Here is a 21,411-nt window from a genome sequence, read left to right as displayed (position 1 = left end):
TGTTTTTCACCTTTTTCGTACTACTATGCACTGGAATGTCCATGTTTGCTAATTTGCAGATTGAATTGTTCTGATAAAATATGCTAATATATGTCACTTCTTTTTGAAAGGTATCCGGAACTCTTAACTGCATTGCTCCGGTGATAACTTTTTCTTATTGTTGCCATTTTGTGTTCCAGTCAAGATTTTCTTCTTTCACAGACATTAGAAGTCTAGAACTGGGATAAAAATAAATAAAGTTTGGAATAAGCTAGAATATTAATAATCTCCAATATCTGCTCCACATGTGTGGAATCAATCATCCAGATATATATACTCGGATTGATGCAGCCATGCCCAATAAGAATCTTCATGTAAATAAATCGAAGGATTCTCTACTGATGAATAGGGAGTTGCACCAGACATCATATGGTCTTTTCATTTTCGTGGTAAGACTGGACTGACCTCAAGACTTAAGTATCTCGGAACCATACTTTTCCTGCGTAGTTTTCAACATGCTATTACATGGTCTATTAAGTGCGTGTGAAGATTCTTGAATTTTCCCTGACATTATGGAACCTTTGTGCTGAAACAATTAAATATGTTAATCTATAATGATAGCAATGAAGACATGCAGTTCTGTTATCAGTACAGTATAGATGGTCATGTGGCCATTATGGCCTATCTTCAGTATTGTGGTTAACATTGACAGGATTAATGTAATCTTCAAAACGACATGTTCCATTTTCCCTATGTATTTTTTTGTTCAGATGCCCTACTACTGTTTTATTGACTGCAGGCAATCTATTTTGTATGGTATGATTTTGCTTGTTGGAGAGATACTAGCTGCCCCTTTTCCACCTGTCAGTAAGTTTTGTAGCAGACTTCTTAATTGATATTATAGACGTTCTTAGGTAGACGTGGTATTTTCAGTTAGACTGATTTCTTGTATTTTATCCACTGTTATAGGAGTTTGTTACCTTTGTTTTTTTGATCGAAAATTAAAATGTGCATGCATTGTCGAAGTTTGTGAAGTAGAGTTAATAACCTTCTGGTTATTGATCAATATATATACTACCTCCGTTTCAGTTTACAAGTCCTATGCGTATACCTAGGTTACCAATTTTATCACCTTAATATAAATTATATAACATAAAAATTATACGGTTTGAAAATAGAACATCTGAATTTTATATTATTATATTTTTTATAATATATGACTTGTATTAGGTTGGTCAAATTGATGACCTAGGGGCACGTGCACGCCCTGTAAACTGAGAGAGAGGTAGTATCTTGGATGTCCCATAGCAACGCAAGGGCATTCAACTATCCTTGAAAAAAAAGAACTGTCAAACCGCTCAAGAACCTGCCAGGTCAAGCCTGTCCCTCCGTTGTTTGGCACTGCCTACCCCCTCTCCCCCGAATACCGCGACAGGGAAGATCTGGTCCATCGAGAGAGACTGATGCTGTCGACCATTGATGTCGCATGGGAGATCTGCGACAGTGGAAACATGCTCCCCTTCGCGCCAACGGCGCCTCGAGGTCACTGACACGGGTGACCCAGCGATTCGCCGCTGCCATCCCGAGCTACTTTGCCAACGTCGTGGGCGTGGGCTAATGGCCTTCCAGGTACTCGACCACCGGGCTTATCGAATTGGGCCGCCACGGTGCTGCTGGCCGCCGCCGGTCTCACTATAGGTGCATCATGTGTCGTCGGCCATGCCGGCATCGCCGCCTACGTTTTCCAAATCAGTTACCCGTACGGTCCATGCATACCCGGAGATGTTGGTGCGTTCACACTTCTCATGGATCTTTGTATTAGCCTGATAGTGTTGGGATCTCGAAATTTTGCTGTAGGTGAAGAAGGGATTCCTATCTCGAAATTCTGATGTAGGTGAAGCGCCTCCTGTAGGCCATGGATATGACCAGGGATGCATTGGGAGGCGGGCGACGTAAAGCGCTGGAAAGGAGTATTGTATTATGTACAGTCCTCCTTCGCTTTTTGAAAGGTTGTATAGTCGTTTTGATACATAAGATATAATTTCAGGTTCTACATACATATTGGTTTGAGATGTTTTCATTTTTTATCATTTCAATGAATAATGCAATCTGGATTTGTTTTATCATGCCAAGTTGAGGCATTCTGTATGGGCTGGTTGGAGGAATATTATTTTTTGACGCACTATGTGTGAACATGTTGAAGGGGCATGACCATCAACGAGCTTGTGGCAGAAGTTTGAATGTGAGTAGCTTCTATCTTTTGTGTACTTATTGTCAGTCTATCAATCAAAGGGTAGAATGATTACACGTGTAGTTATTTTGGTGTGAGCTTTGACAAGGGATGCCGATTGTTATGTTGAAGAGGCTAAAATCTTCCTCGGTAAGTGATGTGCATTATGCATCTGATAAAAAAAGAGGATTTAGGGAGTTGATTGTGCCCATGAGAGGTGGTCTTGATATTAGGCATGCTATAACATGTCATATTTAACGCGTAATGTTCTTTACCAACCAAATGTTCACGTTTTAGATTATAAAGAATGATGACCTCAAAGACAAAGAGCTCCAAGAACTCGGTTCTGAAACTTTTGGTTAGTCTGAGTAATGAAATGTGACCCTACTGGAAGTTCTACCTCATTTCAGTTCTTCTCTTTTCCATTTAATTATCTATTTCATTCCAAGCTAACTGTCTTACATACCTATATCTTTCAATGCAAGACTACACGAGGACTATGGTCTATGGGATATCAAGCTCCTTCAAATAATCTGCACCAGTTCTTCTGGAGAATAATGTGTATGCATGGTCTACAATGGAGTTTACAAGATAGATTCACTTACTCAAAGATTCAGCCTAATATTTTCCATAAGGATTATGTATGTTATACCAACTCTCCGTAATCTCTACTACTAATGTCTTAGTTGGTAGTCTCGCCTCACTCCACCTCATCCCACCACTCCTATCTTTCGCCCACCTTTGACATCATCACATCACAGCATTGGGCTGGCCCATTAACGTGTATGTGAACGCAATCCTCCCATCGCCTGCCCTCCTCACGATAATCCCAACTTCCTTGCGCTGCAGTCCTCTTCTCCCTGATCTCCTCTACCAACGTGTCTTCCTTGCGATCCTCCCGACGTGTCCTCGCGTCGCCGTCCTCTTCTCCCCAAACTCCTCTACCAGGGGGACTCCTCTATGACCCAGGCGGAGCGAACATTGTACGCAGGTTTTTTTGGCTTTCACCGGATCGTTCTCTACCCCTCCTCCATGACTCCCTCGCCATCGATTTTTTTCGACGTCTAAATGCAATCCCTCCGTGGGGAAGTATGGTGTGAAGGAGAGAGGCCGCGATGGCGAAGCTGAGGTGGGCGTCATCCCGTTTTAAAGGAGAGGGCTCCAGCGAGAAATGTCTCACTACGGCGAAAATCGAGCGGAAGGGGAAGGTCCGACAGGAAAACATAAGGGTGTGTCATGGGGTGGAGTTTTTATGTTGGGTATGCGTGTTGGAGATAACAGGGTTCATAGTTTAGACATTTTTCTCTCCAATTTGGTCTGGATTTGTGGGAGCATGGACTGTCGCATTGTTACATTTTTCATACAGTGTATCATAAAGTATATCATACATACAATGAAAACAAATCCCCTTTATTATATACAGTATAGCCCTCCAATATGGCCATGTTTATGCTACACTAGATCGCGGGAACCTGCCGTCGACCTTGAGGTTGGTGTATGAGAGAGAAATAAGCTTCAATATCAATATTTTGTCTAATTCATTTATATACAGTATAGCCTGTAGCAATGCACGGACGTTTTACTAGTACTGGATAGACTAATAGTGTCGCAGTAAAAAACAAAAGGATATATATTTTGTGAGCAAAAAAGAAAAGGATATATTACTACACATCAGACGACAGGCATGTCCTGATGGTCCATCTCTTTATTCCGAACAGCAAGCAGAAGCGCTCCTGATCCTGCAGAAGTGACCATGACCGATTTATTTAGGTTTTAAAACACAGAAGTTTCTCATAACTCTTGCAAGAATAGAACTGTTTGAGTGAGTACTTTGTGAATTTTCAAAATCAACCCTATCAATTGGAATTTAGAATATTCTCATAATTCAAATCAACGTGACAAAGTGTGTGGTACCAATGTAGTATATAACTCATGTTCTTGCTTATGCAATGTAGTACATATTTTCTCATATTTTTCAAACAGGACAAAGGGTGTGGGTCAGCCTAGAGGTTCTTAACTTGATTTCTCTTTCTAGTACGGTACGTGATGACGATGATTGACTTATGAGCAAAAAGGACAAAATTAATTAGTGATGTGGGGATCACTTGTCATGCTACTGTGTGATTAGCTTGAATTTCAGTTCTAGGCAACAAGGTGTAAAAATGGAAGTACAAGGAACTACTACTGATGGAAACAAAAAAAGTTGCAGTATATGGCTAGCTTTTTTATTAAGCCTTGAACCTGCAGAGACACCCAAACGTCGCCATGACGAGTGTATTTATCTTTAGTGGAATGAGATGTCAACATCTACACTAAGACGTAGTTTCCCCTTATTAAAAACATGAGAGGAATGCAAGTTCACAATTATGACGAAAATATAGATACAAGTCTCCCAGAAACTTAGGTAGTGCAATGCTAATTAAATATTGTTAGTGCTAGTATTAACTTTTTGTAATTGTAGCCTGGTTTGTGGAAAATAGGGGCATGCCTATCCATCAGTCCCATTTTAAGAATAAGGTGACTAAAGTGACACAAGGGAACTAGAGAACTTGAATTAGAATGGTGATATGATGTGTTGTGTGGTAGCGTTTCTGCAGTTTGGTCACATGTACTGTATATGGTTATATTCTCTTTCACAACCATTATCTCCACCATCTACTACTATGGCTATATCATATATTACCATGTCGCCACTTTTCTTATCTCTCTTAAATCATGCCCAACATTTTTCTATATGGCTATATATAGGCCCAGTTCTTTTTAGCTTTTGATTCACTAGAATCAATTTTTGGGAAATTTCCCATAAAATCAGCTTCTCTCAGAATCAGCCAGAATATGAGCATGAATGCGTAAACATATAGATTTTAACGGAAGAGCAACCTCCAGCAGATTTGCTATCGCAGTGATTACTCAAAGTTTTTGGCTGTTTTCCCCTCCAACCAACGCCGCCTTCTTGCACTCCCCTCCTACGCCCACATGGAGAAGATCGACCCCGTGTGTTACTGCATGGAAGTAATTTATACCATACACGAAAAATCAGGCGTTCTAGGTTTCTTCGAGATTCGGATTGCATGCCCTCAGCTAAGTGAGTTCAATTTAATTTATTTTCACTGTGTACTCCATTTAGTTTGTTTTAAGAACATGGCGTTCTGTTGAATGGGTATCGATCGGCAGTGAGGGAGCGAAGCCAAGCGAAGCGCAGCCCAGTGCGCGTAGTAGCGCCAATTTTCCGCTAAGAGCATCTCCAGCCACGCCTTCAAGAAGGTCCCTCAGGCGATTTTTCGGCTGCCGGCGTCAAAAAATCTGCCCAGTCGTGTCTCCAAGGGCCCAGTTTTCGCCGGCTCGGGCCGAAATTGACACCGGCGGACCCAACCCGAACCCGGCGCGCTGGGGGTGGCTCGGGGGCGCCGGACGAATCGTTTTTGGCGCGAAGAGCCGCGGGCCAGCCGCGTCAGCGACTCGACTCTCTTCTCGCCACTTCGTCGTCCTGATCGCCTCGTTTCCTGCGGCGAATCAATGCCAAAGCTGCGCGCGCTGCCGCGCCGGTCAGCCTTCATTGATGCCTCACGGGCGGCGCAGTGAAGGCCGGGCGACGCGCGTCCCCTCGCCCGCCACGCCACCACGCCACGCGTAACGCGCCGGCCAAGCCTACCACGCGGCGACTCCACCTATATAAGCCGACCACCAGCGCGCCGGAGACACGCACAGATACTCCACCGCCGACGCGCCCACTTCTTCCCCCTTCCTCCTCTCGCCGTCTACAGTTCAGAAGAATGGCCGAGCGCTTCCCAGGCGACGGCGAATGGCTTCGGGCGCCGCCATCTTCACGAGGATGAGGCTCGCCTCCTTTTCGAGGCCGAGTACCTGGTCCCGCCGGACATGCGGGTGCCCGGGGCTTGGAGGATCAGTGCCGGCGGCGTGCCGGTGCCGCCACCACCCACCGGGGCGGCGCGGCGTGCGGAGATCGCACGTATCCGCGCGTCCCTGCCGCGGGCGGCGAGGGAGGGGCCACGCTACATCCCTGACAGCCCGCTCTGGGAGCCCTACGTCCGCCGCCGTCACGCCGAGCAACTCGAGGCCACCAACGGCGTCGTGCCCTCCGGCAGAATCAACTCCTAGGGCCGGCGCCGGTGGTGGGGCGTGCCCGGCCGCACGTTGGAGCCCGTCCTCGAGTACATCGAGGGCGGCAACACGCCGCGCCTCGAGTACCCCGCTCCCCCCGTCCTTCTCACGCCGCCGTGGGAGCTCCTGGACGCTGAGGCGCATGGAGCGGCCTGGGGCGTCCTCCTCCTCGTCCGGCCGCTCGTCGGGCTCTCCCTGCCTCTGCCCCGTCAAGCCGGAGCCCCAGGACACGCCTGTCAGCGCGCGCACCCGCAGCTCCGGCGTCCGCATCGGCGACTCCACCCCCCCTCCCCCCCTACGGCCGCTTCATCCTCGTCGAGCCCAGGCCGGAGCCCGGCCTCCCCGCGAAGTACGAGGAGATAGCCCGGCGCGGCTTCTCCGACGAGGACGCCCTGCAGTGGGCGCGGGACGACTACCTCCGCGACGAGATGGTCCGGCAGCGCCGGGCTCTGGAGGAGATCGCCGCCCACAAGCGTGGGCGTGAGGACAAGCACGGCATCGTGATCCTCGACAGCGACAACGACGAGGACGCCCCCGGACCGTCCAACCCGCCGCGCCAACCGGGGAAGGGATGCAGCAGGGACGACGGCGGCGGAGGCGGGGACGCCGACGCCGACGACGGCGGCGGCGACTACACGCGGTTCTACCGCCTCCTCGGCATGTAGAACTGCAAAGGCGGGCGGCGGGGAGCGGCGAGGTAGACGGCGAGGAGCGGCAATGGAGACGGCGGGGGCAGCCCATAGTAGTTTTTTTTGGTAAAATATGTTTTAATTTGAACAAACTCGCCGATATTTGCGTTAAATTTGAACCGTGTTTGCGCTGTATTTAACTTTTTCAAAAAAACGTGGGCGCCGCGACTGGAGGACATCACGTCCCCAGTACGCGGTTTAGCGCTGGTGCGCTCCCAGGAGGCGACTTTTAGCTCCTCCTGGGAGGCCAACGGCTGAAGATGCTCTAAGGATGCTTAAAATGAGTGCACCATCGCTTCAGAAAAGTTGTATCTCGCCTTCTGTGAGAAAGGATCAGTCCCCTACAGTGTTCGTCCTGCTGAGCCAGCGCAACAACGTTCTCCGTGTTTGGTTTTCTAAAGCTTCTAGATACATTGGATAGCCGTTTTAGGAAGGTTCCGACAAGTTTTTTCTTTTCTATATTTTCTATGTTTTATTGGTCTTCTTTGGTTTTTATCTTTTATCTTCTTACTTTAATTTTAAATTGTTTATATTTTATTTTTAATTATCTTTCAAAATCATCAATTTTTTTGATTCATCGGGTTACAGTGTACAAATATTTTATTACATGCCATGAATTATTTTTGAAAATTTGGACTAATTTGTTTGTACATTCATTAACACTTTTTAAGAATGCGTGAATTTTTTTTTGAAGTGCTATGAGGGAGAGCGCCGCCGTCAAGAGCTCCTCCAGCAGGCACGCGATCTCGCAGGACTCCATCGGTTCCTCCTCCTCAGTTCGATCGGTGGAAATGCTGCCAAATGCTTAGCGACGAATCACTCGGGAGGTAATTGATTTCATTATAATTCGGGGGGCGAAGCAACCTAAAGCTATCTTAACATTGTCGCCCTCGTAGAAACATCACACGTTTTGTTTTTTTTTTTGAGACATCAGATGACTGAAAAAAAAGTTGAAATTTAAGCCCTGCCTGGCCAGCCCGGCCCAAACCCATTGTGCTTCGGACCTCAACCAACTGCACTAGCCCAACCCAACTTTAAAACAATACATGGATGTTATATTTTTTAAGTTATATGAAAAAAGGTCAAAAAAAATTTAATGTGGCAACACTTTTAAAATTACATGAATAAAAAAAATTAATGCATGAACACCTTTTGCAATTATATGACCAGTTTTCAAGGTACGACCAAAAAGTTACACAAACATTTTTCTAAAATTAGTTAAGATTTTTAAGAACTTGACTTCAAAGATTGTTAGAAAATTATATTATTTTATAGAATTTGTTTAAAAAATAAAATTGATGTACCTATTAATAGGTGTCAGCCCATTAGAAGGTCTTCTTCATGTAGAGCCGGCCCTTTGGAGCTAGAGTGTGAGGAGAGGCTGAGTTAGGAAGATGAGGAATGCGAGACTCTGCAGATTTAGGTAAAAAGAAACAGTTTTAGGAAGAAAAAATAGATTGAAAAAGGAAGCTCATCTGATTCACATTGAATATCGAGAGTAAAGGGATTTGGTATTCAACCTAGTTTTGTGCAGATCCGATCTAAAGGAATATGTAGGCGAAGGAGCAGCGTAGTTATGTGTCCTCCTCACTTCTTACCTCCTCCTTGATAGATATACGGGATCCTGGGAACTTGCAAGGCCTTAGAACGAACAAGAAGACAAGAGACAACTCCGTTGCAGCTGGGCAGAAGACATAAAGAGGAATGCTTTGTAAGAATTATGAAGCGTTCCTACTCCTGGTGGCCTAGCGCCTGGTGGGCTGGCCCAGATGTGCATCCTAGCGGCCTGCTTGTTTGTACGCTCGCCGCGTATCGGAGGTCTGGTCGTGGACAACGTACTTTCAAAAATACCATCATGCCCTTTATTAAAAGGGGTATGGGATAATCACAGCCGTTGATATGGTTAGGAGGGTGTACCGAAGCGAAAGTGACATGAGGGAACTAGAGACTAGAACTTGAATTATAATGGTGATATGATGTGTCGTGGCAACGTTGCTGTAGTTTGGTCACATGTACTATATATGGTCATATTCTTTTTTACAACCATTATCTCCACCATCTACTACTATGGCTATATCATTTATTACCATGTCGCCACTTTTTTTATCTCTCTTAAATCATGCCCAACATTTTGCTATATGGCTATATATAGGCCCAGTTCTTTTGGGAAACTTCTCACAGAATCAGCTTCTGTCAGAATCAGCCAGAATATGAGCATGAATACGGAAACATAAAATTTTGAACGGAAGAGCAACCTCCAGCAGATTTGCTATCACAGCGATTAGTCAAAATGCTGAACAGACATGCTACATTTCAAAGTTTTTGGGGGCTTTTCCCCTTCAACCAACACCGCCTTCTTGCACTCCCCTCCTATGCCCACATGGAGAAGATCGACCACGTGTGTTACCGCAGGGAAGTAATTTATACCATACACGAACAATCAGACGTTCTAGGTTGCTTTGAGATTCGGATTGCATACCCTCAGCTAAATGAGTTCAACTTAATTTATTTTCGGTCTGTACTCCGTTTAGTTTATTTTAAGAACATGGCATTCTCTTGAATGGGAATCGATCGGCAGTGAGGGAGCGAAGCTGAGCGAAGCGCAGCCCAGTGCGCGTTGTAGCGCCAATTTGCCGCTAAGGGTGCTTAATATGAGTGCACCATCACTTCAAAAAAGTTGTATCTCGCCTTCTGTGAGAAAGGACTTGTCGCCTACGGTGTTTGTCCTCCTAAGCCGGTGCAACAACGTTCTCCGTGTTTGGTTTTCTGAAGCTTCTACATACATTGGCCGTTTTGGGAAGGTTCCGACAAGTTTTTTCTTTTCTATTTTTTCTATGTTTTATTGGTTTCCTTTAGTTTTTATCTTTTATCTTCTTACTTTAATTTTAAATTTTTTATATTATTATTTTTCTTATTTTTCAAAATCATCAAAAAAATATTCATCAGGTTACAGTGTATAAATATTTTATTACATGTCATGAATTATTTTTGAAAATCTGGACTAATTTGTTTGTACATTCATTAACACGTTTTAAGAACGTGTGAATTTTTATTGAAGTGATATGAACATTTTTTTTAAATGATACAAATAATTTTTATATGTTAAAAACATGTTTAAAAAATTGCACGAACAAATGTTTACATTTCATGAACATTTTGTAGATGGCTTTAGCATATTTTTTAACGGGTGAACATTTCTTTAAATGTCATGGACAATTTCTTAAGTGGTACATATATTTTTCCAAATTACCGGATCAGTTACTTACATTTTCATGAACATATTTTTAAATGTGTGACCATTTTTTAGATGTCACGATCAGGCAAATTAGCCTAGAAAAATGCAGCAAGTAACAATCACGGATAAAGCAGGAGGCCAGTGAAATGCTATGGTATTTTACATACTCCTACTACAGAGTAGAATTGAAGCTCTTCATCAGAGCTTACGTCCAGCCATACTTATAGGGAACACATCCATGCTGTGTTAGATCGATAGGTGCGGTTGAGAGTGACCAGCCAAACTACCATATTGCTCCAGACACTGCATCAGCGCTGAACTAGCATTAACTGAAGCAAGTTTCATACTACTAGATATACTGAATAGATTAGTACTGCACATCACACAACATGCTAGAAGGACGTCTCTTTATTCAGAACAGCAACAAAGCTAGAAGGAAGCAGAGGCGCTCCTGCAGTACACTACGTAGTACTCTCCATCATCTTGCTACTGCTGGCTCGAGATCCACTGCACCTGGCCAGTGAAATGACGAAATTGTATCAAGATCAATGGTGTTTCAAGTTGAGACAAGAAACAACCGAAGTGCAAACATTAGAAGATCAAGCAGAAAAATTACCCCGCAAAAAAAAGATCAAGCAGAAAATTTATTAATTACTGTTTTATCGATCTCTACTTGACTTGATGACTGAGGACAAAGAATTATATTTTCAGTTGATAGCGAACAGGCAGAACCAACTGATAATATCTACTACTGCTTGACTTGAACATTACTTGCGTCGTCTTCTACCAATTTGTTGGTACAAAACACGATGTTGAGACTTCAGATACAATACTATTTTTAGGAAGCCTGATGTTGATGTTCAGGTTAGCTTAATTAATGCAGGTTACCTGAGTAAGTGGGCGATCCTCCGTTACTCTGCAGCCACCATGTTGCTGGGCTTGGGAGTGGGGTTCATCTTCATCTTCCACAGCGACAGTGCAGCACGAACATAGACGAAGGCTTCACACAGGAAAATGACCAAGAGAGCCATGTGGCCGTAAAGATTGGACAAGTCTGGATATCCATACATGTAAAAAGCGAAAGAGAGGGCTCCGAGTATCGCCACAATCAAAAGCAACAGAAGAGGCAAGGAAAGGTCAGAAGGTCGCTCCTCAACATCCTTGACGCTGAGACTGTCAGCGTCCGGGGCCTATCATCATCATCATCATCATCATGAGAACCGGAACCATGGAACAGAGAGGCATGGAGAAAAGTGAGTGACGAACTGACGATACGTACCCTGCTGCTGCAGCTGGCGGCGCGGAGGAAGAAGAGCACGACCGCAAGCGGCAAGAGAAGCAGGACGAGTATGGCTAGGTTGTCCCATATCACCGACACGACGTGGGCCGGGGCGCAGCCCCAACCGCCGGCACAGGCCTGGTCAGCGATGAAGGCGAGGATGACGGCCGCGCAGAACGCGTAGACCGTTACCTTGGCAGCCAGCTCGGAGAGCTCTTCTTCATGAGTCATCGCCATTTGGGTGTGGAGTGAACTGATCTGGTCGGTGAGTCGGTGTGCCTTCTAGCTGGTGTTATGGCCTGGGCCCTTGGGGGCTTTTATAGTGAGCTCCAAGCTGTGGCGATGGTTTGTTGCACGTAATCAAAATTTAAAGCAGGAATTTCTCATGATCTTTCTAAGAATCCAATTATTTCATGTTTCCTCCTTATGCATCTTACAGTCACTACTGATCTCATATTCTTATGTAGGAACCTAACAAGTTTCTCGTCATGTTTTAATGAAAAGTAGCTTTGATTTTGCTGACACGATGATGGACAAATCATTCAGTGCTATATATAGCCTATAGGTGGTTGTTGTGAGTACTAGCATTGTGGAGAGAAAGGACGCATTGTTGTATAATCACTTGTTTGTGCCATTTTAGGAAAACCTACCAGTAGAGATTTTGGGAAGGTTTAGGTTTTTCAGCGATAGTGTGGTGCACAGTGGCGGAGCTATGTGCAAGTCTGGGGGGCTGTGGCCCCCCCCCCCCCCCCCAACTTTGGACCAAACTATGAAGAAATTTTTTGAGGGAGGACTTAGATGAGGATTTTTTTTAGCAGTTTACACCCTCAAACACCCATGATTTAGCCTTGGCCCCCCAGCCATTCCTAGCTAGCTCCGCCAGTGGTGGTGCACTATAGAAAACGCAGAGTCGTAAAAGGTGGCCATTGAGAATAGAGTCTGAATTATATGGACATCATAATTGATGAAGGAAAGAAATTTTCATTACAAGTACCGGTAATGTTTCATAGTGACCATGAACGATTTAATTACTTTTAAAACACAAAAGTTTCTCCTAACTTTCCAGGAATAGCACTGTTCGAGTGAGTACTTGTGAATCTTCAAAACTAATCCTATCCATGGGAATCTATGTTATTATGATATTTCAAATCAACGGGGCGAACTGTGTTGTAGCAGTGTAGCATAGCTTCTGTTCTCGCGTTGTTTTTCTCATATTCTCCAAACAGGACAAACTGCGTGGATTGGCCTAGAGGTTCTTGCCTTCATATATCTTTCTAGTGCGTGACACGGATGATTGACTTATGAGCAAAAGGGATAGGATTAGTTAGTGATGTGTGATTAGTTGCCATGCCACTATGTGATTAGCTTGATTTTCAGTTCTAGGCAATAAGGTGTAAAATGGAACTGCACGGTACAATTAGTGATGGAAACAAAAGAAAGTTGTAGTGGGTGTATAGCTTTGTAAATAAGCTCTGAACCTCTGGAGACACCCAAACGTGGCCATGACGAGTGTATTTATCTTTAATAGAACAAGATGTTAACATGTTCACCAGATTTTAAAATGATACACCAATACCTACTTACCCCTTGTTAAAAACATGCCAGGAATGCCAATTTGTGATTAAGACGCAACCATACAAGACACCCAAAAACTTGTGCGGTGCAATGCTAATTGCATGTTGCTAGTAGTGGTATTACCTTTTGTAATAGTAGTAGCCTGATTTGTAGAAGGTAGGGGCGTGCCCTGCCATCAATCCCATTTGAAGAAGAAGGTGACTAAAGTGACACGAGGAAACTAAAGATTAGAACTAGAATTAGAACGGTGATATGATGTCGTGATGGCGTCGCTGCATTTTGGTAAGAGGTATTATTTCACGCACTATATATGACCATATTCTCTCCGAAAACCATTCTATCCGTCATCGAGTACCATGGGTATCATTTATTACCCAATCCCATTTGAAGAAGAACGTGTATAACAATCAATCCCATTAGAAGAAGATGATGACAAAAGTGACATGAGCGACCTAAAGATTAGAACTAGAATTAATGGTCGCTAGTGCAAATATGTGGAATTAAACCAGCGGCGGCTTTCCTTTCTTTGAAAAGTAGCTTTAGATTTTTGCTGGCGTGATGATGGACAAATCATTAGGTGCTATAGCCTATAGATTTTTGTTGTCGAGTAGTATTGTGGAGTGATAAGGACAAGGACACACTGTTTTCTAATCACCTTTTATGCCATTTTAGGACACCCTCCTAGTAGGGAATTTGGGAAAGTTTTGGTTTTCCAGCGATAGCATGGTCCACTATAAGGAAAAAGTAGTCATAAAAGGTGGCCATTGAGAATATACCATTAATTATATGGACATCTTACTTAACGAAGGGGATAAATTGTCATTACAGGTACCGGTAATTTTAGATTTTTTAATTAGCTTTAGATTTTGCTGACATGATGATGGACAAATCATTCGGTGCTATATATAGCCTATAGGTGGTTGTTATCGAGTACTGGCACTGTGGAGTGAAAAAGACAAGGACGACTTGTTTGTGCCATTTGAGGACACCCTCCTTGTACAGACTTTTGGAAGGTTTGGGTTTTTCACTGATAGTGTGGTGCACTACAGAAAAAAGCAGAGTCATAAAAGATGGCCATTGGGAATAGAGTCTAAATTATATGGACATCTTAATTAAAGAAGGAAAGATATTTTCATTACAAGTACTGGTAATGTTTCATATTGACCACGAACGATTTAATTACATTTTAAAACATAAAAGTTTCTCCTAACTATTCCAGGAATAGCACTGTTCGAGTGTGTACTTTGTGAATCTTCAAAACTAATCCTATCCATGGGAATCTATGTTATTATGATATTTCAAATCAATGGGACAAAGTATGTTGTAGCAGTGTAGCATAGCTTCTGTTCTTGCTTAGGTTTTTTCATATTTTCCGAATAGGACAAAGTGTGTGGATTGGCCTAGAGGTTGTTGCCTTCGTTTATATATCTTTCTAGTGCATGACGATGATGATTGACTTATGACCAAAAGGGACAGGGTTAGTTAGTGATGTGTGGTTCACTTGTCATGCTACTATTACGTGATTAGCTTGTGTTTCAGTTCTAGGCAATAAGGTGCAAAAATGGAAGTGCACGGTACAATTAGTGATGGAAACGTAAGAAAGTTGCAGTGAGTGTATAGCTCTGTAAATAAGCATTGAACCTGTGGAGACACCCAAACGTGGCCATGAAAAGTATATTTATCTTTAATGGAACAAGATGTTAACATGTTGACCAGATTTAGAAATGCTACACCAAGACATAGTTTCCCCTTGTTAACAACATTCAAGGAGTACAAATTCGTGATTAAGAGGCAACCATACAAGACACCTAGAAACGTCTGTGGTGCAATGCTAATTAATTGCTAGTAGTAGTATTAACTTTTGCAACCATTACTAGGGAAAACCTTATACACAGAACATTAGCAGTAGCGCGGGATAAAAACGCACGCTGGTGCTAATTAGCAGCAACGCGGTATTTTAAACCGCGCTACAGATACAGTTATAGCAGTAGCGCGCCCGAGTACAAAAGCGCTACTACTAAAATTCCCACGGCTTAGCCGATAGGCTACACATAGTAGTAGTGATCTACGTGGAACCGCGCTACCGCTACTTGTTTTGTAGCAGCACGTTTACGAACAAAGGCGCTACTGCTAATGAAAATAAAATTAAATGGAAAGCAAATAAAAATGCGAAGGAATAGCAGTAGCGTTTGTTAAGAAACGTGCTATAGCTACCGTAGCGGCAGCGCACTTCCTGGAACGCGCTACTGCTACTTTTAACTTAACCGCGCGGTTCGTTCTTCCCCCATGGCCACATCCCCCAAATCCCTACTCCTCCGCTGTCGCCGCCCTGCATCGTCGTCGGCTGCCGCGCGCGACCCGTCGCTCTCCGCACTCCTTCGACGCCGCCCCCGCCCCCGACCGCGACCTCGACGCCGCCCCCGACCCCGACCTCGACAACCCCCCCCCTACATCGCCGCCCTCTGCCGTGCGCCCGCCGCCCCGACCCCGTCCCCAACCTCGACGCCGCGTGCCCCTCTCCCTAACTCCGCCGGCGCCAGAGGTGAGCACGCCCTCCTCCTCCTCCTCCCCTACCTCTGCATAGCTAGGGTTCTTAGGGTTAAATTTCAGAGTTCATCTAATTAGTTAGGGTTCATCAAATTAGATGCTAATTATGGCAGTAGTTGTTAAGTAGAATTAGTTTTAGAGTTCATCGAATTAGTTAGGATTAAATTTTAGAGTTCATCAAATTAGTTAGGGTTAAATTTTAGTAAGTGTTTAATAGAATTAGTAAGAAAATTAATATAACTAGTTGAACTAGTTTATTTTTAGTAAAAACTAGTTTATTTTTATTCATAGTAAGTGCTTAATTGAACTAGTTGAGTTAATACAACTATTTTATTTTTAGTACGAAAATTAATAGAACTGGTTTATTTTTTTAGTTAAAGCAACTATTTTATTTTTAGTAAGTAAATTAATAAACTAGTTGAACTACTTTAGTTGTAGTTGAACTAGTTTAGTAAGTAAATTAATAAACTAGTTGAACTAGTTGAATTAATAGAACTAATGTATTTTTAGTAAGATAATTAATATAACTAGTTGAACTACTTTATTTTTAGAAAGAACTAGTTTTTTTTCTATTTATAGTAAGTTTATATTTAGTAAGAACTAGTTGAATTAATAAAACTAGTTGAACATGTCATATTTGCTCAAATAGGATATGTGGTTGCCCAAGTGGCCGTTCATGTTCAGTTTTCACCCCCGAGTGGCCTATGTTTTGCCGGAGTGTTGATTAATTTTCGTTCCGGCAAATTTCAGGCGCTCGATATGTCCTTTTTTAGCAAAGGTCATGCCGGATTTTTCCGTGAATTCTGGCATGACTTGTGCTAGAATATGTAGGAAATATCGAGTGGCCTGGATTTTCTCGAAAAATAATGATCTAATTTAGGTTTTTTAGTACATATATTTAATTGTACAAGTTTAATCTTTGAATTATGAACGTAGGAAATGTCGTACTCGGACGACGACAGTCTCTCGGGGGAGTGCAGCTGGTGCCACGATGATCGAGGTATGTGCGACATGTTCGTTGAGCTGGACGAAGATCGGCGCTTCAGCATTAAGCTCGAGGAGACCTTCGATGTTGAAACGGTACGCAACAATGACACGTGTTTTTTTCGTAATTAAGCATGACTTCAACTATTTCAACGTCTAATTTTCATCTTTTACAATTCGACTAGCTTATCCCATGCCATGCAAGACGCTATGTCTTGGAGAGGATGGGTTTTGAAGACCATGAAAATTTTCAAATAAAGAAAATACACCTAAGGACCCATCATGATATCGATTTTGAAGTAAATCTGTACAATTCTCATAGCGTAACCCATTTTGGTTGCCAAAATTGGGAAGCACTTTGCAAAATGTATGGTTTTTATGAGGGTATGATTGTCACCATGGATCTTGATGATCCTGACATCGAGCAAGACAATATGGACATTTGGGTCCTTGTTGATACGCTTCCGATTCTACCGCAATGTGAGTTTCTCAAACATAGTTATTAACTAATTTATATTGTTTATTTCAAAATAGTTGACAGTTTATTTCCATTGACAGCTTCTTTTGAATCTTCAAAGAATGTGCAGAAGATGGTAGACAAAACCCACTACACTGATGGCTCCGAATTAATTTATAAAAAGAAAAGTCATCTGATTGCTTATTGTACTTATCTTGAGAATTACAATACCTATTATCGAACTCCTCCAAATTATGGTGAATACGCGCCACTAGTGCACGTGTTGAACCACGGTAACTTCTATGGAGATACCCTGGTAAGATTTTTTACTATTACGACATCCGTGCATCTTTTGCATACTTCTAAAACTAGTACATCATTGCTAACTACGAAGTTATTACTATGTTTTTCAACAGAAAATCCCGATGGATTGTGTGCCTCATCTGATGTATCAGAATGGTCGCCTTGCAGTTCTGAACATACAGCCAGGTCAATATAAGGAGCTCACCTGTGCATATCAGATTTCTAAAACCGGTGAACACATGCTAATCAAAGAATGGAAAAAATGTTTGGACATTCGCAAGGAGGTTCTTGGAAGTAACATTAAGCGAAAGGCAAGAATTGGAGACAGGATAATCTCCATTCTCCATAATGGAGAGTCAGGGGCTATCTTGTTTTTTGCTATTTTACCTTAGAGAATATAGTAGGTCCTATGAGGTACAATATGTTTATTATGTGATACAGTGTGTTAGAGTTGATGATGAGGAGTACTTGTGATTACGACTAGTGACCAATTTGCTATGTGATGTCTCATTGATGAAAACGATGATCTTGAGGAGGTGTTATATGACAATGATGTATTATGATGATAAGTTGTTAATAATATGATGATGATGATGATGATGATGATATTTATTATATCATTAGGTGAAAGAACCGCAGATTAGTTTCAAGTGGATGTCCATCCACTTGAAACTAGTCCACGGTTCTTTCACCCCGTGATGTAATAACTCATTATGATGTAAAAACAATTTCTAAATTCATGTTGTATGAAAACTTGTGTAAAGGTGTACGAATACAACATGAAATAAAAAAGAAATAAAATATGAAATAATAATAGCAGCGCGGGCAGGGAGAAGCGCTACTACTAATTACCAGTAGCGCTCCTTCGAGAAGTCGATACTACTAAGTCGATTTAGCAGTAGCGTGGGTGGAGGCACGCTATTGCTATACGTTAGCTGTAGCGCCTTATCAGTAGCGCATCGCCCCGCGCTACTGATAGGCCTAAAACCCGCGCTGCTGCTAGGCTTTTCCCTAGTAGTGAACAGTAGTAGCCTGGTTTGCGAAAACTAGGGGCATGCCTAGCCATCAATCCCATTTAAAGAAGAGGGTGACTAAAGTGACACGAGGGAACTAAAGATTAGAACTAGAATTAGAACCGTGATATGATGTCGTGATGGCGCTGTTGCATTCTGGTCACAGGTATTATTTTACGCACACTATATGGCCATATTCTCTTTCAAACCCATTATATTCATCATGGACTACCATGGCTATCATTTCTTACCCAATCCCATTTTAAGAAGAACGTGTACAGCCATCAATCCCTATTTGAAGAAGAAGGTGACCAAAGTGACATCAAGGACCTAAGGATTAGAACTATAATTAATGGCCGGTACTCCAAATGTGTGGAATTAAACAAACAACTACTTTTTTTTGAAAAGTAGCTTTCGATTTTGCGGACAGGAAGATGGACAAATCACTCAGTGCTATGGCCTACAGGTGGTTGTTGTGAGTAGTATAGTGGACTGAAAAGGACAAGGATGCATTATTGTCTAATCACTTATTTGTGCCATTTGAGGACACCCTCCTAGTAGAGACGTTGGGAAAGTTACGGTTTTTCTGTGATAGCGTAGTGCAGTACAGAAAAAAAGAGTCACAAAAGGTGGCCATTTAGAAGCAAAGAAATTGCCATTAACAAAGCAAAGAAACTGTCATTCCAGGTATCGGACAAGTCATCACTCATCACCAACCACCAATGTTAATCTTGTACAAAACCGCCACACATTGGTGAGATCAATAAAAAAGTAATTAAGCTAACCTGAACATCAACATCAGGCTTCCTAGAAATAGTATTGTACCTGAACTTATGAACATCGAGTTGTTTTGTACCAACAAATTGGTAGAAGACGATGCAAGTAATGTTCAAGTCAAGTAGACGTAGTAGAATTTTTCAGTTGGATCTGCATGTTTGCTACCAACTGAAAAGTAAGTATAACTCTTGTCCTCCGTCATCACTCATCACCAACCACCAATGTTAATCTTGTACTAAACCGCTCTCACACGATTGGTAGAGATCGATAAAACAGTTTAAAAAAATTCTGATTGATCTACTAATTTTTGTACTACGGTCTCAACTTGGAATGCCATCGGTCTTGGCACAATTTTCGTCATTTCACTGGCCAGGTGTGTAAGATTTCGAGCCGGACCCAAGAGATGATCGACAGTAGGATGTACTGCAGGAGCACTTCTGCTTCCTACCACCTTCCTTGCTGTTCTGAATAAAGAGATGTGTAGTAGTAATCTATTTAGTATAACTAGTACTATCAAACTTGCTTCAGTTAATGCTAGTTCAGCGCTGATGCAGTATCAGAAGAACAATGGTACTAATTTGGTTGGTTACTCTGAACCGGCCCTATCTAACACAGCATGGATGTGTTCTGTTATTTGCCTGTACTTTTTTTTGGCAGAATTGTTATTTACCTGTATGTGCCTATAAATGAGTGGGCGTACGCTCTAATAAAGCGCGTCCTTTCTACTCTGTAATCAGGGGCGGAGCCAGCGTACAAGCGTTGGGTTCAGCTGAACCCAACGACTTTTCCTGGCCGGGGTACAGGTATACGTATAGTATGTGCATGAACCCAACGAAAATTAAGGCCTGAACCCATCAACTTGGAATGCAACGCTAGTGAGAAGCCCAGAAGCCGACAGTGGATTCCCTCCGTGCCAGATAGGCCTGATCGTGGCTTCTTGCCTATTCTCTTTTCCCAAAAAAAAAAACGCGCGTATAGGGCAGCCGCCAGCCGCACGACCTATTGCGCTCCTTTTCCCTTCCTCCCCTCTGCGATCTACTCTCGTTCGTCTCGATACCCAACGACAGCGATGCGCCGACAAGGGAAGGTCGGCTGCGGCAAACCCCCCAGACCAAATTCGAGGTACTGACTCACGTGGTCAGATCATCAAATCCCCCACATCTCCTCTCTGTTATGCATGCCCTGGCCAGTTGCCCATAGTTTTCTAATTACTTATTCGGTTAATCCTCGTAATTTGATTGATCTAGGCTATTGAATTGTATTTCTGAAAAAACGATCATCAGATTTAGATAATGATGCAAGCAGTTCAAGGTCACATTAGACGTAAATGTCATCGTGAGTATTCTTCTGAAGCCATCTATTCAAAGAGAAATTAACATAGATGAGTTAAGATTGGGCTGGTCGGAAGATAATTTTCATGTACACAAGAAATCCTAGGAAGCAAGATGATATTAGGTTCACATATTTAACGAATGGACCTTACATGCCACTATTTAGTTATGTTTATCCACATAGGGATATTGAGATGGATGGAGATTTAATCCAGGCTGGTTTAAAGAAGGAAATTGTTAATTATTTTTGCAAAGGGGACTTCATCATGGCATTTTTTTTGCTATTATTTGTGGTTTCTTACAAGTTAAAGATGTTCCCTAATGAGTTATTTATCTTCTATGTAGATAATTTTGAATTCTATTATTGAAAAAATCAGAGGTAATGTATTCATTTTGTTGATTGTTGAGGCTGCCGGCGTATCTAACAAAGAAGAAATGAAATTACTTTTGAGGTACCTTAGCAAGCGTTCATTTATAATTGAATGTTTAGTTGGAGTCAAAGATGTTATGGAAACATCAGCGATTTTTACTCTTAAAAGATATTCACTAATATTGCATCAGGCATATAACAGGTCAGAGGACAATACTATGATCAGGCAAGCAACATGGATGGTGAGTTCAATGGCTTGAAAGCAAATATTTTGCAAGACAAGTGACCTTAATTATTACATCCATTATTTTGCTCAACAACTCTAGTTGGTTATTGTGGCAGTATTAAAGAACCATGATGATATTGCAGATTTTTTCTACATGATCACCATTTCATTCAATGTCATCCAGCTGATATGTCCCGCACTCTTTCAATTTTCAATGTAATACAATATGTGATAGGTGATGTCATATTTCTATTCCTTATGTTTTTTTCAAGTGCTAAACTCGTGTTGTAAGAT

At 42.5% G+C, this 21,411-nt stretch overlaps 1 protein-coding gene across 1 annotated transcript; it reads right to left on the bottom strand.

Annotated features, from left to right (window-relative positions):
• Positions 1-10,381: 10,381 nt before the first annotated feature.
• Positions 10,382-11,902, bottom strand: LOC147957393 (uncharacterized). Its single transcript, XM_087536862.1, has 3 exons — positions 11,535-11,902; positions 11,144-11,445; positions 10,382-10,768 (listed from the first exon to the last, which is right to left on the bottom strand). The coding sequence occupies exons 1-2, from the start codon at positions 11,769-11,771 to the stop codon at positions 11,167-11,169; spliced, it is 516 nt and encodes a 171-aa protein (XP_087392988.1). The 5' UTR covers positions 11,772-11,902; the 3' UTR covers positions 10,382-10,768; positions 11,144-11,166.
• Between the last annotated feature and the right edge of the window lie 9,509 nt (positions 11,903-21,411).

This window comes from Triticum urartu, chromosome 7A (assembly GCF_056163025.1).
Source record: "Triticum urartu cultivar PI428250 chromosome 7A, HENAU_Tu73, whole genome shotgun sequence".
Classification (NCBI taxonomy): Eukaryota; Viridiplantae; Streptophyta; class Magnoliopsida; order Poales; family Poaceae; genus Triticum; species Triticum urartu.
This window is presented reverse-complemented; position numbering and strand designations above follow the sequence as displayed.